The following is a 24,762-nucleotide window of genomic DNA, read 5'->3' as shown; positions in this document are numbered from 1 at the left end:
GAGAGAGCTACGTAGAGCACCAGCTTGAGAAACCTGCAGAAGATACTTGACTTCTGCTGTCTCATCTATCCTGACTGTGTCTCCCCCACCATTTGTAACTCCTGTGTTTTACTTTGATCCAAAAGCGAATTCGAGGATACTTGTGGGGCAACTTGGCAAGTGCGCATGGCATGAACCCTGGCAGGCTCTGGCTGAACTAGCCAGTTCCTGTGACTGTAGCAGAAAGCACTGACCGCAGAACCGAGTTGGTTTAAGAGCGCTGAAAGTATGTTCTGCCTCGTTCACCCACTGTGAAGCTGTCAGACATATTTTTCTGAAATGCCCAAGGCCCACTTTACTTGCCGCTGCTAAACTGAACCACTGCTGAGCAGCCCCGGCAGCAGTGTTACTTTGGGGGTTTTATCCTATTGCAACCTGAGCCCGCCAGGACCTACAGGTGGTGCTTCCATTCACCTCTAGCCTCTAGTGTAGTAGACATAATTTTTAACACGAAAAGGCGTTGGTAGTTATAATACAGACACTTTAAAGGTAATAGGGCACTTTCCTGCTTCCCATCAATAATCATTTTATACAGATGAGAAAGCAGTATTAGATATTCGGAAGCAGCCACTGTCTCCAACTGAAATAACTCACTCCAGGGTCAGCCCGTGGATCAATAGCAGAATACTCTTCTGGTGCTCACTGACCCACATCCACCCAACACTGCTAGTCCTAAGGGACTAATAAATCCTTCTAGTAAGGAAAGTATATTCCTAAGCTACAGAATGACACTTCCTCCCCTTTGAACCTTTGAAGCAGAAGGCCTGACGAGCACAAGAACCCGGCACTGAAGCGTGTTCACAGATGCCATAGTCCTTCTGACAGAGGTTACGAGCACGATTTTATGCCTGACTTTTACAAATCCTGCTAAACCTGTAATCAGCGAAGAAACCGCAGTTCAGTGAATCAGTAAGTACCTGACCTCCAGGAAGAGGAACTTGCTCAGTAAAATCCACATAAGTGCTTAATAACGTAATCTAGTTACAACTTTCATTAGTGATAGTTACATAGATCATAGAAAAGGAAGAGAGATAAGGAAACTTCTTCCATCCTCTGTCCAGTGTAGTAGTTCCAACCACCCCTTAAATATGCTCTCCTGTGTTTTTTTGATTCATTTCTAAAAATCCCTCGAGCCATGGGCTTTCTGTCTTTTCCCTTGATTAACTATTCTCTCTGATGGTTAAAAAACCCCCAGTTTCTGCTTTGTGCTGGGGGGTTCATCAATAGCAGCTAAGGTTAACACTCCCCCTCCCCCAGGTCACGTATGCATTGATAGCATTGGGTTTCAAAATGTATCAGAGAAACCTACTCAATCTGGACAGGAATTCAACAGGCAAAAGATGGTGTCTCACGCGGTATCCAGAAAAGTTAAGTCGTGGCAAGGCCAATCATTGACAGTTAAACCAAAGATGCTCAGTATGTGCCAAGTTAAAACATGCCAGCCTCTCTCCTCTCTTCCACCACCCTCTTTTTTGGGGGGTACAGACTATTGCTGTTACAAATATTTCTCCACTCCCTGGATGAGCAAACTGCATGCAGGAGAGAAACAGTTTATTTCTCAACAGCATCCTTCCCTTGTTTCTTTTCAGTAAGTTGTGAGTCACTTTGGGAAAGACTTTTGTATTGCTCCTACCAGAATCCCAGACGCCTTCCTTCAAAAAAAGGCAAGCATTGCACATCTGCGGTCCTCCAAAAGCAAATTCTTTAAATCCCTCAAGGAACATTAATCACCTGATTGCAGAGCTGTGAAAGTCTAGGGCTTTTCCATGCCTGAGTGGTGAGATTCCCAAAGCCCCTCTCTTGGGGGTGGGAGGTTGTTTCACCTCAACATTTTAGCTAAATGCCCCTCAAAGTAACTCCTGCCCAGATGTCCCAACCTATAACATGCTGATAAGCTATTAAAATAGAATTATCTGTGATCATTATATTTGTATCTAACCAACTAGAATGGGTTGTTATTTAGGTGGGGGAAACATTAGCAATTGCCAAAGCCACACAAAATTCTTCTGTGCAGCTGTTTTTCCTCTCTCTCCTAAGTTTACTGCACACCTGAACTGGACTTCGGGGCAAACTGATGCTAGATAAAACTCTTCTGTACCATTTGCTTATACAAAACAAAATGCAGACGCTGTACCATAACAATGGAGAGGTCCATGAGCAGCGAAAAGGAGGCTAGAGTGAATTCAACTGCTACCTCAGCTGTAAGCAAGCTCTTTGCAAATACTTGTTAGGCTCCATCACTTGAAGAATGGACTACTTCCCAAGGCGAAACAAGAGCATAACGCTTACCCCACCAGCCCTTCATAACAAGCTGAGCCAGGCAGCAAGGTCTGTAGCCCTAAATGTCCTAGGAACAGTTACTGCTCCTGAGGACCGAGCTGTAGGTCTCCCCTAAAGAAGAGATTCCTAAAGGAAGAATCCATACAGCCTGTTTCCACAAGGGATCATGAAATCACTGATCACTCAGAAGAGATGCTTTTCAGTGATAGGTAAGATCTCAATTGGCCAAAGCAAAATCTTGGGCTAGCATGGCAGCCATTTAATGCATTTTTCCATACAGACTTGGAAGTTTCTTCCAAGCACCTCTTCTTATTTTGCTTCAGTAGGCAATGTGGCCTTCTTGGTGGTCCACTGAGGGGAAAATGCCATAGGATAATTGAAATCAAAGGCAAGCTATTAAAGAAAAAAAAAAAAAAAGGGGGAAATGGAGAACTGACAAATCAGGAGGCATTGATTACATTTTGATTTAACGCCACGCTGAATGCAGCTGGACTAAGATCAAGACCTAATAATTTGGCGTTCATTCCAGTTTAATGTTACCTCTACTTAATGAGCACAGAGGGAATGCTCTGCATTAATATTTTCTAGAAAACAGTTTTGCTTGTGCAACAGCAGCAAACTGCGTGACTCTTGATTTTTCTAAATGTCAGTCTACACAAGAAAAATGCCAGAAGGTATTTCTGGAGACTAAATTAAGGGGCCCACCAGTTCCCACTTTGGCTCCTATGTGGTGCGGTAGTGCAGTAAGGCTATGCCACAGCTACTACAGAAATTAAAGAAAAAGGCTTGCATTGCAGGAGAAGCACAGAGCAAACACAAGATAAGCTCTGTAGTCTCCCCCTTTCTGAAAGCTTCAGTAGAGAAAACATTCACTACGGAGCTGAGCGCTGAAGGGAACTGAGCAGAGTCGCTCAAGCTCCCACACAGGAATTATCTCCACTCTGGGAGGAATCTGGACTTTAGGATGCTAGGAGAACTGGACACCACCTTTCCTCTTCACTGCCAACAGGCTTCATCGCTGATGTTCTGGTTTTCAGAAGCTGAGAACAAAACATAGCCCCCCAAGTGACGAAACAGGCTATGCAGTTATTCTAGTGAGGGACATCAGCATGAAATCCAGGATACACTTGTACCCATCTCCAGGCAAGTAGAACCCAGTGTGAGAAGTTGTACAGTATCTTGTAGCTCTAACTCTTGCTCTAGGGCACCCATCCCACTCCCTGCAAATACAAACACATCATTTAGAAAGGTAAATCGGCACTGAACAGTTTGAGTTTCCTTTGAGAGGCCTAGCCTTGATGAAAGGTCCTGCAGAGAATGGTTGTTTTTTTTTTTGTTTTTTTTTTTTTAAAAAGTCCCAAGCCAAGGGCAGCATAAGTAGTGGCTAGCCGGGGTTCCAGGAAGGAAGGGGACTTGCAAGAACAACATTTAGGGATGAGAGGAGATTTCAGCCTTCATGGTCCACTTGGATATTTGCTGAGGTTGTAAAATATCATCCTCACGAGTGAGCAACATGGCTGAGGTAAGGAAGAAGTGGAAGGGAGTGGAACATAGTAAATCTCGTCTCCTGCATTACAGGTTTGAGGCTAATGTTAGCTTACATTTACTCAGCTAAATAAATGTCAACATTTGGGATAGCAGATAGATGGTTGCTGACCCAGAGCTAAATGGGGACAGAAGGAGCAGGAGAGATGGGTTCTCTGAGCTTATGCTCAAGTTGCACTGAAACAAGACACAGGTGCTTGTTTTGCATTCCAAATATTTCCCCATTGGGGGCTGCACATAGAGCTCACAGTGAAACTCAAATACACATCTCTGGATAACATTTAAGCAAACAAAAATTCTACCAGCAATAAACCAAGCTGTGAGAGCAGATCAAATGAATGGTGAATGGAACTACAGTTCCTGAAACCTGACTATACCATCTCCATTTTACCCACTTTTTTTTTTGTGTCTTTGCTGAAATTGGGAAAAAAAAAAAAAAAGATGGCAGTGAAATGGAAGAATGGTGGAGTCTGAATACCTTCTGTGTGCATATTGAGTAGATTTAGGAATCCCAAAACAGGTTTTTCCCTAAGCCCATTTAATTTTCAGCTTATTTGCACTTCTGGAGTGGAAATATAGCATGCCTCACAGAAATCACCCCAGTACAAAACACACTTTGGTTTCAATAACTTAATAAAAAAAATCAATATTTATTAAAATGTTTGACATAGGAAATTACAACAGTATGATAAACAAGACCACAGAGCCTCTATCAACCTGCAACTATAAGACAAGGAATGTCTAATTTCCAGGAAAGTTTTTCCAAATTCCTAATCAGAATTTTGAAAGAACAAATTCTTTCCTGGAGAACAACCATGGAGACTTCAATCTGGGGGCCCTAAACATGCTAGAGGTTGTGTGAGAAGGGTTAAGCAGTTTAGGTTGTCAGTCATATACTTTATGCTTATTTAGATCCCATAACTGCATGCTTGTGCAGAAATTCCTGAAGAGTCCTTCTGGAACCAGCTGCAGTACAGCCATGGCTAAGATGATACTGGACTTCCCCAGGCTATTTAGCCCTATAGAAGGAGCTGTGAGTGTGGCACAGCTTCATTCTAATCCCAGATAGATAGCACCCAGAGTCCAAGACAGCATTCCTGCCCAGCACTGCACCATGGATGCCATGTGGATGTTCTAGGTTGCTCAGAAGTTGGCTTGAAGATCTTGCCATGGCATTGTATTTCCCAGTGTAAAATGATCTTAGCACCTCCAACTCAATGGTCTTGCTGGAACCTAACACAAGAAATGGTGGCTTTTATTTTCAGCTCACCTCACTTACCTTGCTTTTGAAGAACACCAGGCAAAAAATCATGGACTCTTCTCTAACATTTTATACCCAGTGTTTTGTAAGAAAAAGGGGCAGATGTATAAGTAAGGTGCCAAGATGCATGAACAAGTTTTCTTATTTCATGCAAGCAACTGACATCCTGGGTAATTCTCAGGAAATGGAGAAATGTATCCCAGAATGAAAAAAGCTTTAGTGCTTTCAACTTCTTCCTCCACCTGACTGATCTGGTATATTTTATGCTATAGTATGTTTCCGATTAAGATGTTGGGCCCAAAAATCACTGGCCAACAAAGAAGCTTGATTAATATTTGGCAGGGGTTTTTTTCTGCTGCTCTCTGCATAACAGGAGAGCAACCTCAATGGAGACAGATATTTGTTCCACTTGCTTCAGGTTTACAGAGATGTTACTTTCAAATTCATTGCTGTGTCCGTCTCGCGTTGGCATTTCTTGGCTCTTGTTACTGACACAACCCAGATGAATAAAGAACCTGCCAGGACTCCAGCTACTGCTGCCACAATGACAGCCCAGTAGGGGACTGAAGGTTCGGTTTTCTCCGGGAAGATGGGAGCTGAATTTCTGAATCCGCTGTTTCTTAGTGTGAAGAGAAAGGGTTTCTCCTACAAAGGGAGATCAAAGGGTTTTACTGACCACAGATGACTCAACAGGCAGCACTCAGACAATATGCCTTCACCCCTTCCCAGGGAAAAAAGGTCAATCATTAGCCGATTATCAACCATTTCTCCCCTCTGCCTATTTTAGCCCAAAAGCATTAAAGACTATTTTCTGCCTTATGGCCTGAAAGTTCTTAGAAGAACAAAAGAAGAACTGTTTCAGAACCAGCAGTCGTGGCATCAATTCCCAATTCGTTTGCTGCAGACAGCCAAATGGAAACGTGTAGACGAGTTAAAACTGGCTTAAGTGAGAGGCTTTCTACTACAGGGAGGATGTGGGTTTGTTTTTTTTTTTTTTTGCATTAAATCTTAAGCAGATTTTCCTGAAGACCTCCCATGTGATATCCTGTTACAGAACAGGAAACTATTTTTGCTGTTTAAAACCTTCAAAGAGATACTCTTTTAATGAACATTACCAACAAGAAGAAAGGAGAAAAACAAAAGTGGTTCAAAGGAGAGTATGGGCATCTTGGTCTTTACTTACTGGGGTTGGACACTTGAGTTTTGATCTGTCATGGGTAAAGTTGTTGAAACTCTGCTTCTCACCAACTGGCTCCAGCTGAAGAAGAGAAAAGCAATAGTAAACGTAATGAAGTTTGCTTCCTCAAACTCTCCTGATTGGGTACTTCTTACCCAATCTTTTGATGCTTGGAACAATGAAGAAATGTGGGAGAAGGTAGATTGCAGGAAAGTTTCCAAACATTTTAACATTCATAAACCCAAAGACACTGAGAATCTGATGTGCTGTGTGCTGAAAAGCCCCCTTAGGAGTGAGGGACATGAGAAGACTTTTTTTTTTTTTTTTGCACTTGGTGCAGAAGAAAACTCTGAATACCACATATATTAAATATTCTGCTAAAACAAAGTGGTTCAGTATACATCCAGTTCTCTACTCCCCCTCACCCCTCCCCAACATCCCAAATGACAGTATAAGCCATAGGGAACAAACCACATGACAGGTGTTAGTCATGTTACTTAGCATGGTACTGAAAGAAAGATGCTTAGGTACCGCAATGGTGGAAACAGCTTCAGAAATGATACAGAGTTACAGAGATGGGACAAGATAGTACCAATCTTTGCAGTCTTCACTTGGACAAGAAATTCCCTGGGAGATTTGGCTAAGGCTATGTTCACAAGAGTGAAGGAACTGAGTTAAATAGAGCCTCTTATATTGTCAACTAAGCTGCATTAACTGACCATAGGCTCACCCTGAGTGCATTTCAAACGCGGAATAAAATATGTCCAGGCTAATGCCATAGCATTTGTGGTTGGCTAGGAGTGCACATACCACCAGTTACCATGGTTAAGCTAACAAGCAGAAGCTTGCTCAGTCATGTTAACTGAAGTGTTTACAAGTGTGTATGAACATACCTGAAGTAAAGACTTCAGGACTGGTCCACAGAGAATAACAGAATTGCCATCCAACACTTCTGGGAATACAGTGCAGAGGAGCGCAGTTGTCTCTGCTGTTATCTATAAATGCATTTACTGTCCTCAAGAGATTAAACATCAGCTGTATGCTGAAGAGAAGCAATACCTCAAGAAACCAAAACACAGTGTGCAGAAAAGGAAAAAAATTCTACCAATAAGATTCCCATATGGAAACACTGGGAACACTTTCTCTCTGTAGTTTAGTGATAACAAGTGGAAGTACACGCTGAAAACAAAACGAGAGCAATGAACGAAGGTGAGATGCGGAAGGTAGCGTCTTTCATATTAAAAACATAAGTAGGGAAGGAAAGAAAGCTAAGAAGTGTGGAAAAGATGAGAAGCAAAACAACTGAATTCCAAGTTTCGCCCATTGTCACAGAGTTCTGTTGCTGGATAAAGGCAAATGTTGCATAAAAGTCTTAACCATTTGGCCTGCCTGCAAGCCATGAGAAGATTGAATTTGGTAGTTCTGCTGTATCTTAAAGGGAACAGCCAAAATTCTGATGTTGTTATTCGCAAGCTACGTGGCTTGTATCCTACAGCGTTCTGCCTGCAGTCTAGCTGGTTATTTGTAGATAATTGTAACACTTCCTGTGCCAAAGCACTTGGTAAGGAGTCTGGCATGGAGCCCAGACAAAGGATAAGGTGCAAAACTCTGTAGCCAGCAGTATTCGCTTCATCTCTATGCAATCTCTACCTCGGAAGCATTAGCTTCTGAGCTTTGAGGATGACTGCATCCCCGAGTCCACTTGTGCAAAGGACGATTTTTGGAAGAAAGAAGCAAACAGCTCCTGTAGAGCCTCACAGCAAACACGGAGAAAGAACGAAAGCTAAACGCACTGCCCATGTGCTCTTCTCCGGGGCCAGTGGACCGATGAGGTAGACTTGCGACTAGTGGGGCCTCTTAAGACAACATGGCCTTCTGACTTCAGAGAGTGCTTTGCTGTGTGTCAGGTAGGCAGGGCAAAGAACAGTGCAGGAGAAAACAGCCCCTTAAGCCATCCCCATCCCTGCATATCCATGTAACGGCCAGGCACAGTCTGGCCCTTTATGCATAGAGACATGAACCCATGTCATTTGGCCATGCGCCGACAGCCTGCTGAGCTTTTCAGTGAAGAGGAAAACAATATAGCCTTACAGTCAGCTTGCACAACCTCTCTGTACAAGGATGGCAAGTGAAAAGCAGAGATGCATTACCAGAACTAGATTTAAATAATAAGCAGCCAAATCTTCAGTTAACACAGATCAACAGAGCTCTGTTGAAGTGAGCAGTTTTGCTTTACATTAGTAAGAATCTGGTTCCCACTACCCCAGTAGAAGGCTTTGTGTCAATATTTTTACGTGCGTAGGAAATGAGTGGCAGCCTGGACAGAGTAAAACTTGGGTGGCATAGAGAAAGAACTGATCGTGAATCAGGAATGAGTAATGGCCAGCAGGAACACCACGTGGCAATACAAACCGAACTTAAGGCTACCATATGCCCAGGTACAATCTCTTTTCTTTTTCTTTTTGGAATCTAGAGCCATGCACAGTTTGAACATTTTCTACATTTGTTTGGGGTTTTCAGGCCACTGTGAGCCCTGTTAAAGCGAGTGCACATTAAAGCCTATCAGGTGGCTAGCATCTGGAAGCCCAGAGAGTGGGGCTCAGAAGCCTGACATTGGAAAACAGGCAGATTTGCTATGTGCGCACAAATCAATGGTTTAGGCAAGTGCTTGCACTCTGTGTCTATTACTTCCTATAACCCTGGCCCTCAGCTCATATGCTATGCTGAGCCCTGGATTCCCCAGTCCTTGAGCTCAAGTTCATTTCCAGAGGATCCTGCAAGTTTGTCTCCTTCAAACTTTTTATTAAACTGAAAAGAAATTCCCCTCCATTTATGTCCTATTCTTGTATAAACCAGGATACAAGACCTCTGCTAGCACAATGTGTTTGGCCACTGGTGTTTATGAGATGAGATAAAACATCGCTGCAGCATAAAAATGCCATAGTATTCCTTCCACTATGGGAAACAGTATCGCTCTGAAAGCGACTGCAACCTTGGAGTAATCAAATTCATCATATGCCCTTTACACGCTCTGCCAGCACTATTCAACAGCTGTCATTTCCCCCCAAAATGACAGAAGAAATGCAACTGCAGAGGAAGCCTAGGTGCGATTTCAGCTCACCGTTAGTTTCAGTGAATCTACTAGAATTGCCTCAGATCCTAGAGTGGGTGGTACAACATGTCCATACTATTAATGGCAGCAAAAATTCAGTCACATGCATGTTCTCCTAATAAATTTAACAATTCACTGTAGAAGGGCAAGCTAATTCAACATAGACATTTTTATGAAACCTACATGATTGATTTAATGCAAAACATTTGCCAAAACAGAAGGAAATTTTTTTCGGAGCTCATGGGACTCTCAGGATTTCTCATCTTGAATGAGCAAAGGTTTATATTGTTTTATACAACATGATTGCTTTGGACTGTGCTCCCAAACAGTGCAACCTGAGACGGGCTTCTTCCTAGAGCTCAGGATTCCCCTTCCTGTTAGCCTACCCATTTTATTCCTCGCTGTTTTGCTTTGGACACATTTCTCATGTTTTTTTGTGGAGACAGCTACCATAAATGCATATGGATCTGTTCCATAATCTCTTACCATATTATTCCAGAGAGCCATAGCCATCTCAGCATAGCCTCTTTCACTGAAATGAAAGCAATCTGCAGAAAAGAAACTCAGATCTGGCTTTCCGTTCTGCAATAAAAGCAAAATACTTTTCTCAGCATTATTGAGCTTTGAGATCTGACATGCTGTATCTAGAAGTACAGTGCACTTGGCATATCTCCTTCACAATTTTAGTATCTCCTTAGAGGTGATATATTCTTATTTTGACACTATACATAAACCTAAGTACCACCTAACCACAGGCTGCGTACTGCATCTTGAGACCTTCTGTGTAATGCAGTCTGCTCAACTTCACACAGCAGTTTCCATACCAAAACTAAACTTGTCATTAAACTGACAACCATAGCTCTTACACGGACACTGCCATTGACCCATAGCCCACCTTCCAAAGAACTGGTAGGAAACTGGCTGCTTATTTTTGCCTATTAAGCTTTTACAGCTCAGCCTCAGGCTTATAAGCTTTCGGTTTTGAAATTTGTGCTGTATTTCAGGTGAACGTCCAAAATTGAAGGCTTATCCAGCTGTAGCAAATGCCTTTCTTACTCATCACTGTTAAGAAGGCAACTAGTCAGTGGACTTGAAGGCTGCCAGAACACAATGGTGATGATATGACAAAAGGGTTATGCACAACTGGATGCTTTGAACTAGGATTCATACTTAATTTTCATATTGCACACTACACAGTGTACAAAATACTAAGGCTCAAGGACAAGAGAATTAGCCTTTAGCTTCCAAAGCTGCTTCCTATTTCTATGCTAGGATAAACCAGGCATACAGCATTTTCTAATGAGTGATCTGGCCTCCATGTGAAGGAAGCCTGAACATATTTCATAACCTAGATCAGAAGAAAATTCTGGCATATGCCAGTTCTAGTCCCATACACAGACAACAGGGGAACCAAAATATAATCTAAATTAAGCCAGAGGGTGCTTATATTTAGTGCATGCACACTTTGAATGTTTTCCAAAGCCACTTTAATTCACAGGAACTATGTAATCTATGTAATTCTGTTCTTTCATTTGTTACCCTTATTGCAGGCTCCACTCTGTACTGCTAGACTATGCAGAGAGAAGACAGCCCAGTCCTTTTCTCACGGATCTTACTATCTTAGACAAGTCAAGATACTGGTCCTTGAATAATGAGCAAGGAAAATCAGGACTCACGCTATCCAGGGTCAGAAAAGTGTTTCGGAAAAATGGTTGCATGACAACTGCGAAGTCCTCACGCTGTTCATATCGACCACTGTTGACCATCTGTAAGGCTTCAACCTGTGTGGAATTGCATGGGCATAAACAGAAGAGTAACTTACAGGGTTCATCTAACTTTTGTCAACAATCATGAAAACATGCATATTACACTTCTTTCTATGTGGACAACCATAAATTATTAATATAAAACCAGCTGGATAGTGTAAAGCAGTCCAGAGAATGGCAAAGGAAATAAATCTGGTTCATGAAGAGATTTTTCATGCGGAACATGCAAAGAAGCTAGGATAATTTATCTGAAATGTAAAGATGATGATTTTTTAAAAACATACTCCATACCTTATAAAATCAGTGCTGCACAATTTCAATAAGATTTAAAGTTTACAGAGAATTAAAAAAAGCAATAGGCCTCCATTTTTTAAGAAGTGACAAATGAGTTCAGAGTGCCAACCCGAGACAATTTGAAATCTGCTCGATTTTTCAGAAAGGTGTACTTAAAGTAAAATAAAACAGGTATTGAAAAATCAGCTGCTACTTTTTAAAATTATGGCCATGGACATTCATGTGGATAATGAAAACATCTCATTATTACTTGGCAGCTTATGGGTATAAACTCTCATGTTTCTAGTCATATCTCAAAATATTCCTAACCCCACTTCCTCAGTTAAGAAACACAACCCCGTGGGTAGGCTTATATGGATATTTTCCAGGACAGATTTTTTTTTTTTTTTTTTTTAAGCATCATCAGACTCATCAGGCAACATCCTCTGCTAGAGACAGCATGGGGAACTACAGAGCATAACATGATCTGATACGATTCCTATATTCATAGGAATAATAATGGAAGATTCTTCTGCTGCAATACTTACTTATAGCTTTTGCTAAATTTGAGTGAATCTTATGCCTTGGGCTATGAAAAGTTACTATCAGATTACAAGCTGACCCATGGCAAGCTATCTGCGCACACACTCTCGGCTCATGACAAAAGAAAGGAGTATCAGGTTAGTTTAGTTTGCTTTCTTTGCTAGGAGTTTCCACTAAACAGCTGATGCAAGGTAATTTGTCACCCTTGCAGTGACATGTTAATTCATGTGGATTCATAATGGACAAACACACATAAAAAACCAGACATCATCAGTAACTCCTTTTCAGCTGTCCAGACAGTAACTGGAAACAGAACCAGTCTCAGTGTGCCTGCAGCTCAGAACAGAGGTCAAACAACAAGGCTAAATGGAAAGGCCTGTTCTGCTGCTAACCAGGTAGCTGGCTAGGGTTTTAAACTGTAGCCACACCTGATCACCCCTGTCTGTACTGCTAAGGGTAGGTGAGAGAGGAACAGGAGTGAGGGAAGTAGTTTTTTAAAAAAAAAAAAAAAAAAGTAAATGCAGACACAGATGAAGATGACCAATTGCAGAATCAAGGTATTACCTGAAAATCTCTATTAACTCTTTTCATTTCTTGTAGTTCATAAGAGTTTTCCTCAGGGATTAAGAAACATGGGCAAGCAATCCTTCAGAGAAAGAAATACTAAAATTAAAAGTTAATCTGGAACAGTCTATGACCGCTGGAACAGGTTGCCCAGAGAAGTTGTGGAGTCTCCTTCCCTGGAGATATTCAAAACCCACCCAGACACGATCCTGGGAAATACGCCCTAGAGGACCCTGCTTGAGCAGGGGGGTTGGACTAGATGATCTCCAGAGGTCCCTTCCAACCCTGAACCATTCTGGGATTCTGTGATATGTAGTTCTTTAGCAACACACTCAGTTTCAAGAACCTCAGAAAAGTGCTCAAAAGCTCAAATGCAGAAGGAGAGTCACCTCATTGGCTTAGAGATGGACAGATACTTCAGAAAAATACTGAACACCTATTAGGTTCAGTTAAAATCAATACGAGCTGCAGGATTTGGAACTCTTGAAAGTCAGGCACAAAGTGTATATTTTGCCATGCGTTAGTAGTAAATCACATGTGTTAGAATAAAAATAAATAAATAAAAATCTATTCTTCTTACAGCAGAATTACAGAAATCTGGGAGTTTAAAGACAGAAAAGACAAATGGCTCATGAAATCTGACTCCTCAAACTATTCATTCTGTTACCCCTGTGTCAAGGGGTAATAACCTCTGCTTGACTGTAGTGTATTCTCTGAAAAGGGTCTGGAATTAATATGAAGACATCAAACAAGACAGCCAATTCACTATTTTCCTTTCTAGTGTGTTCCAGTAGTTAATTGCTTTTATTATAAAAAGTGGGCCTAACTTCATTAGGCACCAGCTTCCAACCACTGTTCTTTGTTGTGCCTTTCTCTGTTGGACTAAAGAGCCTTTTCAGGTCCACACCGACTCCTGTGAAGTTACTACTGCTCTCTAAATCAAATCTCTCAATCTTCTTTGAGTTAAGATTTTGGTCTCCTCCCTTGGATGTGAAAAGCAGCTCCTGGTTCTGCATTCTGCTGTACATAGCCCAACCTGCACCATAGGTTACGCAGCACTGAACGTAAGTAGAGACGTCAGGGATGCCAGCCTCTATTGCCGAGCAGTGAACGGCTAGGTGACAAGGCTTTGAAATTCAGTAGTATGACAATTATCTGGTGGCTTGTGCTGTGATGTGCTGCCTTAGTCAGAGCTGAGAAGAAAAGCACTGACTTTGAAATCTACAGGTACATGCCTTTTAGCCAAAGTACTGGAAGAAGCAATAGTAAGTTGATAGGAACTAGTGCATTCATTTAAAGGCAGCAATGAAAGCAGCTTGAAAAGCTCGGTGTGGATATCCTACTGTAGCAGCAGTTTAGACTGATCCAAAAAAAAAAAAAAAAAAAAAAAAAAAGCACTTTAAAAAGGTGAAGATCCGTTTCACTCACTCACATTTCTGATACGGCACACCTTGAAGAGCTTGCTGCTATCTGACGTAGTCCAGAAATCTCTAGTATCTCCACCATGTTGACAAAGACTCTTGGGAGCTGCAGGGATTATAACAAACAGTTCTGCCGAATCACCGAACATGATACCACTACAAAGTGAGAAAGTGCCATCCGTAGGTCAGAGAGTTAGTGCACACTGCACTGACTGCAACCAGTGGCATGTGCAAGGATAATGTATAAGGGGGAGGAGGAGGGTTAGGCAGGCACATAGTAGATGTCTGCCAGAAGATGAGTGGCAGCTTGTACAAACTAGCTGAAATGCTGCTTCGCTCTCCCTGGGGCATTTTCATTTTCTCTAGGGTAAATGACACTTTGTGCAGTTGGTTTAGCCATCAAGATTGGCAGCAGGGCTGTACTATGTGTTTGGCTAACAGCAAAAACACCGTGAAAAGCGCATTATTTTCTGAAGCAGCAGCCCACTTTCTCGGGGCATTATCTAACATGGTCGCTAGACTACTCCTCAGTGCTGCACTACAACTTCAGCTATTTGGAAGATGACCTTGGATGAAACATAATCACTGACAATCTAGCAGAGATGAAAAAATGGCACTGTGCTTGCCAGGAACATAGCTTGCTAAGGCATCTTAAAAACTTACCTCCTTATAGAAAATATCCAGTGTGTCCTGAAGGTGCTTTATATACTTTTGTACTGAATAGGTTTCCTGTGTAATAAAAAAAAAAAAAGAAAAAAAAAAATCAGATCAGTCTCAGAGTAATCAACTGTTTTAATTGAACAGAGAGCCCCCCACAGACTTGTGAGAAGATACACTGACTCGATGCTCCTTTTTTCTCTGATGGCATAGACGAGATTTATTGCCACACACAGAGGTTATATAGTGTTTGTTTTTCCACATAACTAACACATTCCCTTAATCTCTGTGGAACAACCACCACCCCCCACCTCCAGCTTTATAATAGTTCTTGGCAGAGTCTTTCCCTGATGAACGACTCCATAAATCACACCTCAGGATTTCATGTTGTCTTTCATGGGGCCCAGGCCAGAGGTATTTAGTTTACGAACAGAGGGATACATTTTTTTAAACTGCCAGTTTAGGAAAGCGGCGATAGAGGCAGTCAGGCCTCACAAAACTCTCAGGCAAAATGACTTTGTGAGGGTAATTGTAGAGGTGTAGCTGTGGGGTCAGAGATGTGAGTTAGCATCCTCTAAAGGGAAACAGGGCAAAACTGACAGAGCAATACCTGGCACTTCTGCGAACAGGGGTCCAGGCGCACAGCCCATGCTGTGGAAACTTTTCTAGAGGGAATGGCTGCTGCTAGCTAGGTAAAAACCCCCACCTTTTTCACTATAAACTGAGGTATTTCATTTGGTGACGTTCTGATGCAATAACCAGGCATCTCCAATTATTTTTGGATGGAGACACTTTCCAGGACGAAACCTCGCTCATGTCTCTAATAACACGCATAAGACACCATAGTGTCTCGAGTGTTTGGTCCGGTTAGACTGGGAGATCTCTTCAGTTTATACTCTGTTTTGTTCAGTATGGTGCAGACTGCTCTTTCTTAAATAATGCATTAGTCCAGAGCTACAGTGTCCCAATATTAAAAGCTGTGCACTCCTTTCTGGTACAATACAGATGAAAGGAACAGCAGTTCTCAGTGCTTTTTACACAAAAAGGAGCTTTGGCTGACCAAAAGAGAGAAAGGCTAAATTTCCAAAGCTGGTCATCTGCCAAGTGCCCAGACTAGCATGCCTAATTCAGAGATACAAACCTTGTCCAAGCAGTACTGACACAGGTCGTTGCCTCCAACAAAGACAGTGATCAGCTTCCAGTCCTCCTTGAAGTTAATTTTCTAGTGGCACATAAAACAAACAGATTGCAGTGTCCTACCAGCTCAGAATTGCTTAGTCACGCAGAGGCAGCATTCACAACCAGGGCTAAATGGGGTACAGGCACCATGTCAGAACAGCAGAAAAGAAGCTATGAGCTAAGGCGGCAGAAGAAAACTGTCCGAGGGGAAAACGTGAACTGTTTGCTAGCCTGGCCACAATTCATCTTTTCTTTCGTAAAAGAAATCCCCTTCAGCAGGCAAAAGTTGTCAGGGTGGCTAAGTAGGAAGATGTGTTTCTGGGGCAGGAAGCCTGCCGGAATGGATGTTAGCTTCAGGAAAGGGACGGACAGGCGAGATTTGCCAGGCACGGCTGGACACTGCCGGCAGCATGGCACTGAGCAGGGGCAGGGGCCGGATTGGCGAGTGACTCATGGGAGCAGTGGTGCTGGAGCTGCTGAGGATCGCTGCCAGCTGAGCAAGTATTACCCTGACTGCCAGGAGGGGAGAGGGGTGCCCCAGGGGACGGGCAGCTGGATTAAAATAGAAGAGTCCAGGAGACTGGTGACTTCAGCGAGCTCATATAAGGGCAGCTGCAGCATCCACGTCACTACAGCTAACAATAGGAGCTGCCGAGAGCTGGAACTCAAAACATTTTGTAACCTTCAGTACAAAGAAAGGAATCAAAGGCAACTATTTTTAGAGTGGTGCATTTACATAATGAACATCTGCAAGAGGAGCCCACAAGCAGAGGAAGGGCCTGGGAATCACCCACAGGTCTGGATTCTCCTCCTTAACCCCACACTTTGCCTCTTGTAAAAGGCTTTCTGAGCAAAGTACAGCAGGGACTTTCCTTCGCTCTTTTTAAAGCGGCAAAAAACCCCCAGGAAATAAAGCAAAGCTCTGGAGCTGCCTACTCTTTTACTCAAGAGCCAGTGCATCTAATGCCAGTTCCCCTCACTCTGCCAAAGAGTCTGTAATGCGGCGTAACTGACAGTGGGGCAAGCATGCAACATCCGTCAAGTGTGCTGGCACAGATAGACATGTGCTTTGACAAATCCTGCTTATTCAGTACCTTCCTTTGCCATTCAGCCTGTGCCAAGGAGCACCAGGCACTCCCACTCCCTTACACAGCACTGTCCCTGAACCAACAAATCACACCCAGACAGCTATCCACTTGGATAAATTCAGCCAACACTTGGTGGAGGGCAGCCTCAGTTTTCTTCCATATTTCTCACCCCCTGGCCCAAATTGCAGCGGTGGCCACTATGTTGAAAGCAACGTAGCCCTTTTGGTCCCCTTCACAGCCCTCACTGAAGCAGGAGCAGCAGGTTGCTCCAGGACACTAGATCCCTTATCAACACCCTAAAAGCTTGTGGCATTGCAGGAATTCACCCCCAGCCCCAAGTATCTTGGCCAGGGATTATTATTTGCCAGTTGAGGAGCAGAGTTTCAGAGGTCCTAACCTCCTGGGAGGGCTTCAGTCATCTGCCTTCCTAGCATTGCCATTTCCTAGACCCAAACTCAAAGGGCGAGTAGGACGATTCACCTGGTGCCTACACGAGCAACTTTGCACTCAGTCTTTATGACTTTCACTTTCAAGACCACTGCTCACCTGTACAGTCCTATGATCAGTACAGTCTTCACATCTCTCCCCCTCCCCACTACAGTTCTTGCAGTCCCTGGATGAATCACACATTAAACTAGTCTCTGCCTTATCTCTTTCCTTGTGTGTTTGCACACTACCTACATAGATTTATATAGGTAAAATCAATCTCCTAATGGTAGCGACTAATCCATTGCACTTCCATGTTGGAAGGCACACCAGAGAAAAACACGAATTTTTCTCCCATCTATAAAGCACTCTTTACCACTCAAATGTCCCATCAGTTACAGTTATCTACCAGAGACCACAAGACCATTGAGCGGTGGCTCAAGTTCCCAATCCTGATGGCTCAGAGGAGTAATCCACTTACCGAGCTGCTTCTCATTAGCTCCACCAATTCACGTGCTTGGGACGGCATATTGCTATAGAGAGAGGAGAGAAGCATTTTAGATCTTCCTGCTCTCCCACTCCTCATTTCAGGGAGCCTTAGGAATAGCAGAAGTCAGTACAGGGAAAGTGATGCCTCAAAAGGGAGAGCAAACAAACAGGGACTAAGAGCAGCAGCAGCAGCTGCACAAGTGAATAATCTGACCTGAAAGGGCTTCAGCTAGAACGGCTGCCAAGTGGCAGACAACTGGGATGAATTCTTCCCATTTCAGAATTTGCTTAAGTGCATTTCGTTTGGAGAAAAACATTTAGGCCTAGATGCACAGAGACATTTAGTCGCATAACTCCCTTCGAAATCCAGCGAGGGAGTTTGATGCTTACACGTAAGCTAGGCACCTAAACAGCTTTCTTGATCTGGCCTTGAATTCCCATGGCTTGTCTTAGAGCTGGAAGACATTGTTTACACTGAGGAACTGCCAGGCTGGAGGAGTACCAGCCCATCTCTGGGCAGGATGCGACATCCATGGAGTGAAGTACAAACCATGCTGAGGTACCAGGTGGAAACCTCATATCACGAGACTGTACTTGACCTAACAAGCCCTGCCTCTCTCCAACAGCTACACAGATGTGGCTACCTTGTTTGCACTTCTGGAACCATACAAGCAGAATGGTACCTGAGTCTCTGCTCAGTACATCCATGAAGTATTTCACAACCACACAGGCTTTCCTAGCTACCCTGAAACTCTTGCGGTAAATGTAATGACAGTTAAGGCTGTCACAAAGTCTTGGAAACAAATTCCACCAGCATCCGTAAGCAGATATAGCGTATGCAATATAAACCCTCATGCATTTTGGCTCTTAGACTAGAGTCTAGACTAGAGTCTAGAGACTAGAGTCTGGAGTTTTCCTTCAAAGGGAGAAATAAATCAACTCCCAACCACTCATTCTGTTCTTCTGATTTGCACTGCAAATAGGGATAGTTTTTAACGCAATTAGGGTAGCAGTGGGCTTCTATTTGATAATTTGAGGCACGTGTCCCAGAAATCAAGGAATAACTGCGAGATGATCATGAATTTTGTCTGATTATAGACATGGTCTGACAACGAAGGAGGGACCTGCATACCTAAGGCTGGGTAGAAAAAGGTACTGATAGATTTAGTAACATCATCATTAAGGCATTGGCTTCGAAGTTCTGGGCAGAAGTCAGAAAAAGAAAGGAAGTTTCTCTCCGTTTCTAATTTAGAAAGAGATATAAAGAAATATTTCCCCAAATATTGGATTCAAAAACAACAATCAAACCACAGATACGTGCACAGTACAAGGAGATCATCAGCATTAACTCAGCCTTAACATGCAGTTTCAGAGATTATCTGCCAGTCAATCAGTTCTCACCCCTCTTTGTCCTTCCTCGGTCACAATTATGCTTACAGTGCTTTGGCGCCTCCCTCCACTGCATTGAATCCAGCTGTTTCCTTAGTGTTGCCAGTGGAGAAGCCAAAGAGGTTTGGATTGAATTTTTTCAGGATATCTTAAAAGGAAGAGACACGAAATTTAGACATCCACAATACAACAAACGGTATTGCTTCGCACAGAAGTGCGAGCCAACCTTGTGAAAATACAGGCCTAGGCTTTTTTTTGGTTCACTGTGACCTTAAGCAAGCTACAGACACACCTGCCTTGGAGGCTCCAGAAACTGCCCAGACTTAGGTGTTGCAGCTATTTCTCTCAGCGGCCTCCCAGGAGCCAGGGTCTGGCAGACCTGGACAGCCGCGTGTCTCAAGAAACTCACCATTCTTGAATATGGGTGCCAGAGCGATCACAACTACTTCCCTTAATTCAGACGCTCTGAATACAGAAACCTGCCTCCGTCTTCTCCAGCTACTCATATTTGTTGCAAAGAAGTGCAGTTTTATTCACATTTATAGACTTAACTGAAACCCTCAGTGGGGAAGCATGATGTCTGAACGCTGTTAGGGCTACCGTGTCTGTAACGCTGTCTGAAGCCTCTTTATAGAGTCGTATCTACAGCGCCGCATACATAATAAAATATGCCTTTTATTTTTCTTTAGACACAGAGATGTGCATGGTACAAGACAAAGCGTACTGAATTCTATTACCAACAATGCCAGGTATTGTCAGCCTGCTTCGCAGCATGGATCACATACAAATAGATGAACTGTTGTGAACCAAGTGCCCTCTAATTTATGGTCACATTGACCACTTACAGTTTCCATGGCAACTACAGCAACTGGTTACACAGAACACTAGGACAAGAAATTTATAGCATTTTTAGATTTTTTTTCAGTGCAATTTAGCAACTTGAAATCATTGGGAGGAACCATAACCTTGACAACAGCCTTCTCTAGATGGACCACTAATTGCTTCACAATCCTTCATTTGCCCACAGCCATTACAGTCAGATTGGAAAGCACAAAACAAAGTAAAAGAGGGGCAGATCTGCTATGAACTTCTGTCACCTTCAGCACGTTTGCTCCTCATCAGTCCTGTCAAAAGGACAAGAGTCCTTTTTGGAGTTAAAATCACAAACAGATCCTGTAGTGTGGAGGAGCTGAATCAAGCTTATAGCTAGTAAGGGTCAGTCTATGTTGCAGCTGTGACTCAAATGTGCTGCTTGTTTCCATAATAGACAGGCATCCCCCACTGTTTGCAAGGAAAGCGTTAACCATTTCCAGATGTGTCCTAGCATCTGCCTGGACTACTTTGAGTAATACGCACCTTTCCCTTTTCTCATGTTGGTTTTCCAGGATACTCACTGGGTAAAGTAGTCTGAGTCTCCAGGGTCCCGTCACCTCCGATACTACAAAGAGAAAGAGCAGAAGCACTAAGTAAGACTAATCCTGCAACCATCTGTCTTATTGTCACCATATGTTGTCGCTGTAGCGGCCAAGGAAGGAAAAAAAGACAAACCTTGAACAGGACTAAGAAGATAAACCACAACACAAGTAGGAAGTCAGGGAAAGTACTGAAAGGAGATTTTGGATTAAATCAAACTGCTAAGACAGACACTATGACTACAGACTATCAATAGAGAATGCTGGGAGAAATACCTCTCTCATATACATGTGCTGGGATGCCCATCATTAGGAAAAAAAAAACAAAAACAAAAACATATTTCCTCAAAGTTACTCCAAGTGACCTTGCTGCAACTACACTTGTGTGCATAGAAGATAGACTGCATTAAATGCCCATTAACCACCTATCTGGGATCCTGCAATACAGACTATTAAAAAAAGCCTCTGCTTCTGCCATTTAAAGCTTGTCTATGTGTCTCCGTGCATAGCCAATGCATTCCTATACCACCTCTATCAGCCTCTCCTGAACATGCCATCCGTGCATATACATGAGTGGAAGGGAGAAAAAAGGATGAAGCAAAGAGTGTATACACACATACACTTTTCTAAGTACTTCCGCCCATATAGAGCAGGCAGTTTCCTTCCACTCTAGCATGGACACCGAGATTTACATCCATCCAGACATATATTGTCTTTGACCACTTTGCAATTGCCTTCAAACAAACTTACCACAAAACACAGGGGACAAATTTTTTGAAGATATATGCAGTGCTCTCACCACGCTCAGGCCAATCCACACTCATGTTCATAATCTCTATTATTAGACATGGCAGTAGATAATCACAGTATCAGGAATATTTTGAATCATCTCCAAAGGGACCAGCTGGAAGCTGAAAACTCACTCATATTAATAATCTAATACTGTCAGACTGGATCACAGGACTGCACTGGCAGCAGTCAGATCTGGTCAAGAACCGCTTCCTGCGATAATCACTCCCTTTCTCTTCCAGTTTTGAGAAGCGGCTCTTCGCTCCTCCCTCCCTTCCTCTGCCAATCTTTACCCAGCAATACTTGTTCATTCAGCCTCCTACCTGCCCTGTACAGAGGCATTGGTTTGGTAGGAATAGGAGTTGTAGGTACTACAGCTGTGGCCGCACACCTTTATTTGGGACAACTCATTCTCATCTTCTTAAGTATGCGACTACACAGCCAGGTGACTCACTTCTAACTGTCTGTGGACAAAAATACCAGAGCATTTTTACCTCCAGGAAAGTCCCCTCCAGTCTCTTTGTGGATCTGTTGCTTGGGCTCCTACAGCAGTCTGGAAAGGATGGGAAGAATCATTTATGAAATACAAGATGAGAAAAAAAAGTGCTAAAAGCTGAGGTAAGACAGACATCATGATTTCAAAGTGCTGAAAGCATTTTGTTAACATTGCACTGTATCCAGCTAAGCTTTCCAAGTACTCTCTTGGGGCTTACATGCTCCATGCTCTGATTTACCAACATATTTGGCCCCTCGGCAACCCTTCGTCTCCTATGGCTCAAATTCATTGTCTGCACCTCATATGCAAGAGCAGCTCATCTAGATAATAGACCGTGGAGCGTCAGAGGAGATGCAGTCAACCACAGGATGTCATACCATAAGATCAAGGACATATAGCTTTGGAATTACTACTCTTATAAAGTTATTTCAGCAACCCAAGGGGACTCAGATGAATATCAACAGCAATGTATTTTTTTTGGATTTTTCTAATGGAAAAGGCTTCATTCTGGCATTTCCTAAAGAAAACTGATTTTGAGAGGGACTTTATAATCCAAGGGGAAAACAAAAACATTGATGAAAAATCCACAGCCAGTTTTAGCTGTAAATAGATCAGTAGAGGAGCTGCTTTTAATCTGGCACAACAAACCTTTGGTGTAAAATCCACTTTTCTCTGCTGGACCCAGTCTGCTAGTCTAACACACAAACGTCATGAAGTATAGGCAGTTTGCTGCTGTTGTTGGGTTTTTTTTTTTTTTTTTGGCCAATACAGATAAGTGCATCAAGAAGTCAAAAGAAGTCCAAACCAGATGCATTCCAGCCAGTGGCATGACTAAACTGCTCAGTGTTTCATTAATTTCCGACTGCATCTACATTGGGAACAGTCTCCCTGCAGTGTGAACTTAAATATCTTTTCTTTTAATAAAGAAAAGCCATCAGAACAAAAGAGAGGGTTGATGGATTTGAGTAACTCAAGGGCTCACCAGACTGCGATAGGAAGTGGGGGTTTTTTATTTTTTATTTTTTTTTAATTTTTATTTATTTATTTAACCTCTGGCAAGGCCAGCACCCTGACATGCATTCGGGGCAGTAAGCATGAAAGCGGGTTCTTCCAGAGCTTTATATTCTGTTAGTGGTTTCACTCCATTTCATACTCTTCAGAAAGCCACAGTATAAATTCAGCCATAAACACTGACTACAGTCAGGGCTCTTGTGAGAAATACCAATCAATGCTTTAGCGAACCAAGAAGGATCTTCCTCGCTGCAGCCCCTCTGTCCAGTCATGGTGGGGCAGCAAACTGCGCTGCTGCAGGCTGTACTGCACTTGTTCAGGGGGCGTCTGTACATGAGGGTGAAATATTTCACATTTCTTCACTATCATTAATTTCCTCCTTCCCTACCCAAGTAGCGCTAAATCCCTCAACAAAACCCCCAGTCGCAGTGCCACGGCAAGTGCCAGTTGCAACTGGCAAGAACATCATGAAAAACTGCACCCACGTGTCACCCAAAGTGGTCTTACTCAGCTGTTGAGGCAAGAGCCTCAAGCATCAGAGTCTGTGGCCCTCATGGCTACAGCTCTCTGAGATGTTTCATGTACTAAGTGAACATTTAGAAGAGATATGCATGCACTGGCGGGAGGAGATCAAGTAATTAATTTTAAGAGTCATGGCAATTGACAGGAGGGAAGCTTACAGGGTCATTACTGAGGTCTTCTCAGAAAAGCTCAAAGCTCAGCAGGGGGCAAAGCCAGGATTACCTCAGGTCGTGCAAAATCAGTTACCAGAGCTAATAAGGAGGTAGAGACATGCACACCTGCCTGTGGATAAGCCTGATCATTTGAGGGCCTCAGTCCCCTCAATTCCCTCTGAACTCTACAGGAGCTGAAACTTCTAGAACAAGCACTGATTTCACTCAAAGAGTTGCAATTCAGGAAAGGTGACACCACATTTCTCTCTCATCCCATGCCAGAGCCATTCCGTACTGCCGTGTCACTCTGGAACTCTTTTCTCAAAGAACTTCAGTGCAGACCTGAGTATTCTCTGCTATTCTCTTTCAGTGCCTTTTTTCTCTGTGCCTATTCTTTTTCTTTTTGGTTTGCATTTTCTTGGTACACAAAATATATCAGAGTTTTAATTGGAAGGTGCCTAATGCAGGAAGCAACATTTGAAAGCAAAATTCTGAAATACTGAAAGTCAAAATTGTCACAAATGAGGCATTCTGCAGTTATTTCCATAGGAATTTTCATCAACATCTCTCATCGCATGAAAAATGTGAATTGTTTCTTCTTGATTTTATGCTAGAAAAGACTATTCTTCAAGGCAGACACTCCTCTTGTCAAAACCATGAAAAAAAAAAAAAATTCCGTGCAACACAGAACGTGATCCCACTTCTGCTTTGACTTGAGTTATTCGTTACTGGATTACACAACTGCCGGCATCGCTCACATCCCTTCAGGCTAGCTATTTCTTTTGCAAAGGGACACAAGTGGATGAGTTTTGCTTTGCCAAGTCCAAGCAATTTGCTTTCTATCTGATGATGCCTGGCATGACAACAGGTGGAAAAAGACAAATGTTTTTCTCATTCTAAACCTGGGAATACAGTAGTACTCACAGTCAGGGAATCTCCCAGTGCTCCTATGACTTTGATGTCAACAGGTCGCAATTCATGTACTAAAATAGAATGGAGGGGGGAAAAAAAAAGGCAGGATTATTGATAACTGACACAAAAAGCCGTTCATCAAAATAAAGATTTGAATCTTCACTTCCAACCTGATGATATTTTTACAGACGTTTGGGAAGAGTGAGCCTAAAAAAAGTTCTACATATCAGCTAAGCAAAAGGCATAAACTCTTGTAATC

At 42.8% G+C, this 24,762-nt stretch overlaps 1 protein-coding gene across 1 annotated transcript in view; it reads right to left on the bottom strand.

The window, feature by feature from the left end:
* Positions 1-4,496: 4,496 nt before the first annotated feature.
* Positions 4,497-24,762, bottom strand: part of PLB1 (phospholipase B1) — an 82,727-nt gene continuing 62,461 nt past the window's right edge. Inside the window, exons 46-58 of the mRNA XM_068939593.1 lie at positions 24,516-24,574; positions 21,905-21,963; positions 20,604-20,647; positions 19,258-19,357; positions 17,813-17,864; positions 15,780-15,860; positions 14,645-14,710; positions 13,993-14,087; positions 12,561-12,642; positions 11,091-11,195; positions 9,901-9,996; positions 6,309-6,383; positions 4,497-5,770 (exon numbers count right to left, since the gene is read on the bottom strand). Coding sequence (XP_068795694.1) covers positions 5,546-5,770; positions 6,309-6,383; positions 9,901-9,996; positions 11,091-11,195; positions 12,561-12,642; positions 13,993-14,087; positions 14,645-14,710; positions 15,780-15,860; positions 17,813-17,864; positions 19,258-19,357; positions 20,604-20,647; positions 21,905-21,963; positions 24,516-24,574 — 1,139 coding nt within the window. The 3' untranslated portion in view covers positions 4,497-5,545. The remainder of the gene's footprint in view (positions 5,771-6,308; positions 6,384-9,900; positions 9,997-11,090; positions 11,196-12,560; positions 12,643-13,992; positions 14,088-14,644; positions 14,711-15,779; positions 15,861-17,812; positions 17,865-19,257; positions 19,358-20,603; positions 20,648-21,904; positions 21,964-24,515; positions 24,575-24,762) is intronic.

Source organism: Struthio camelus, chromosome 3, assembly GCF_040807025.1.
Source record: "Struthio camelus isolate bStrCam1 chromosome 3, bStrCam1.hap1, whole genome shotgun sequence".
In the NCBI taxonomy this organism is placed as follows: Eukaryota; Metazoa; Chordata; class Aves; order Struthioniformes; family Struthionidae; genus Struthio; species Struthio camelus.
The sequence above is the reverse complement of the archived record's forward strand: the minus strand, read 5'-3'. Positions and strand labels throughout refer to the sequence as shown.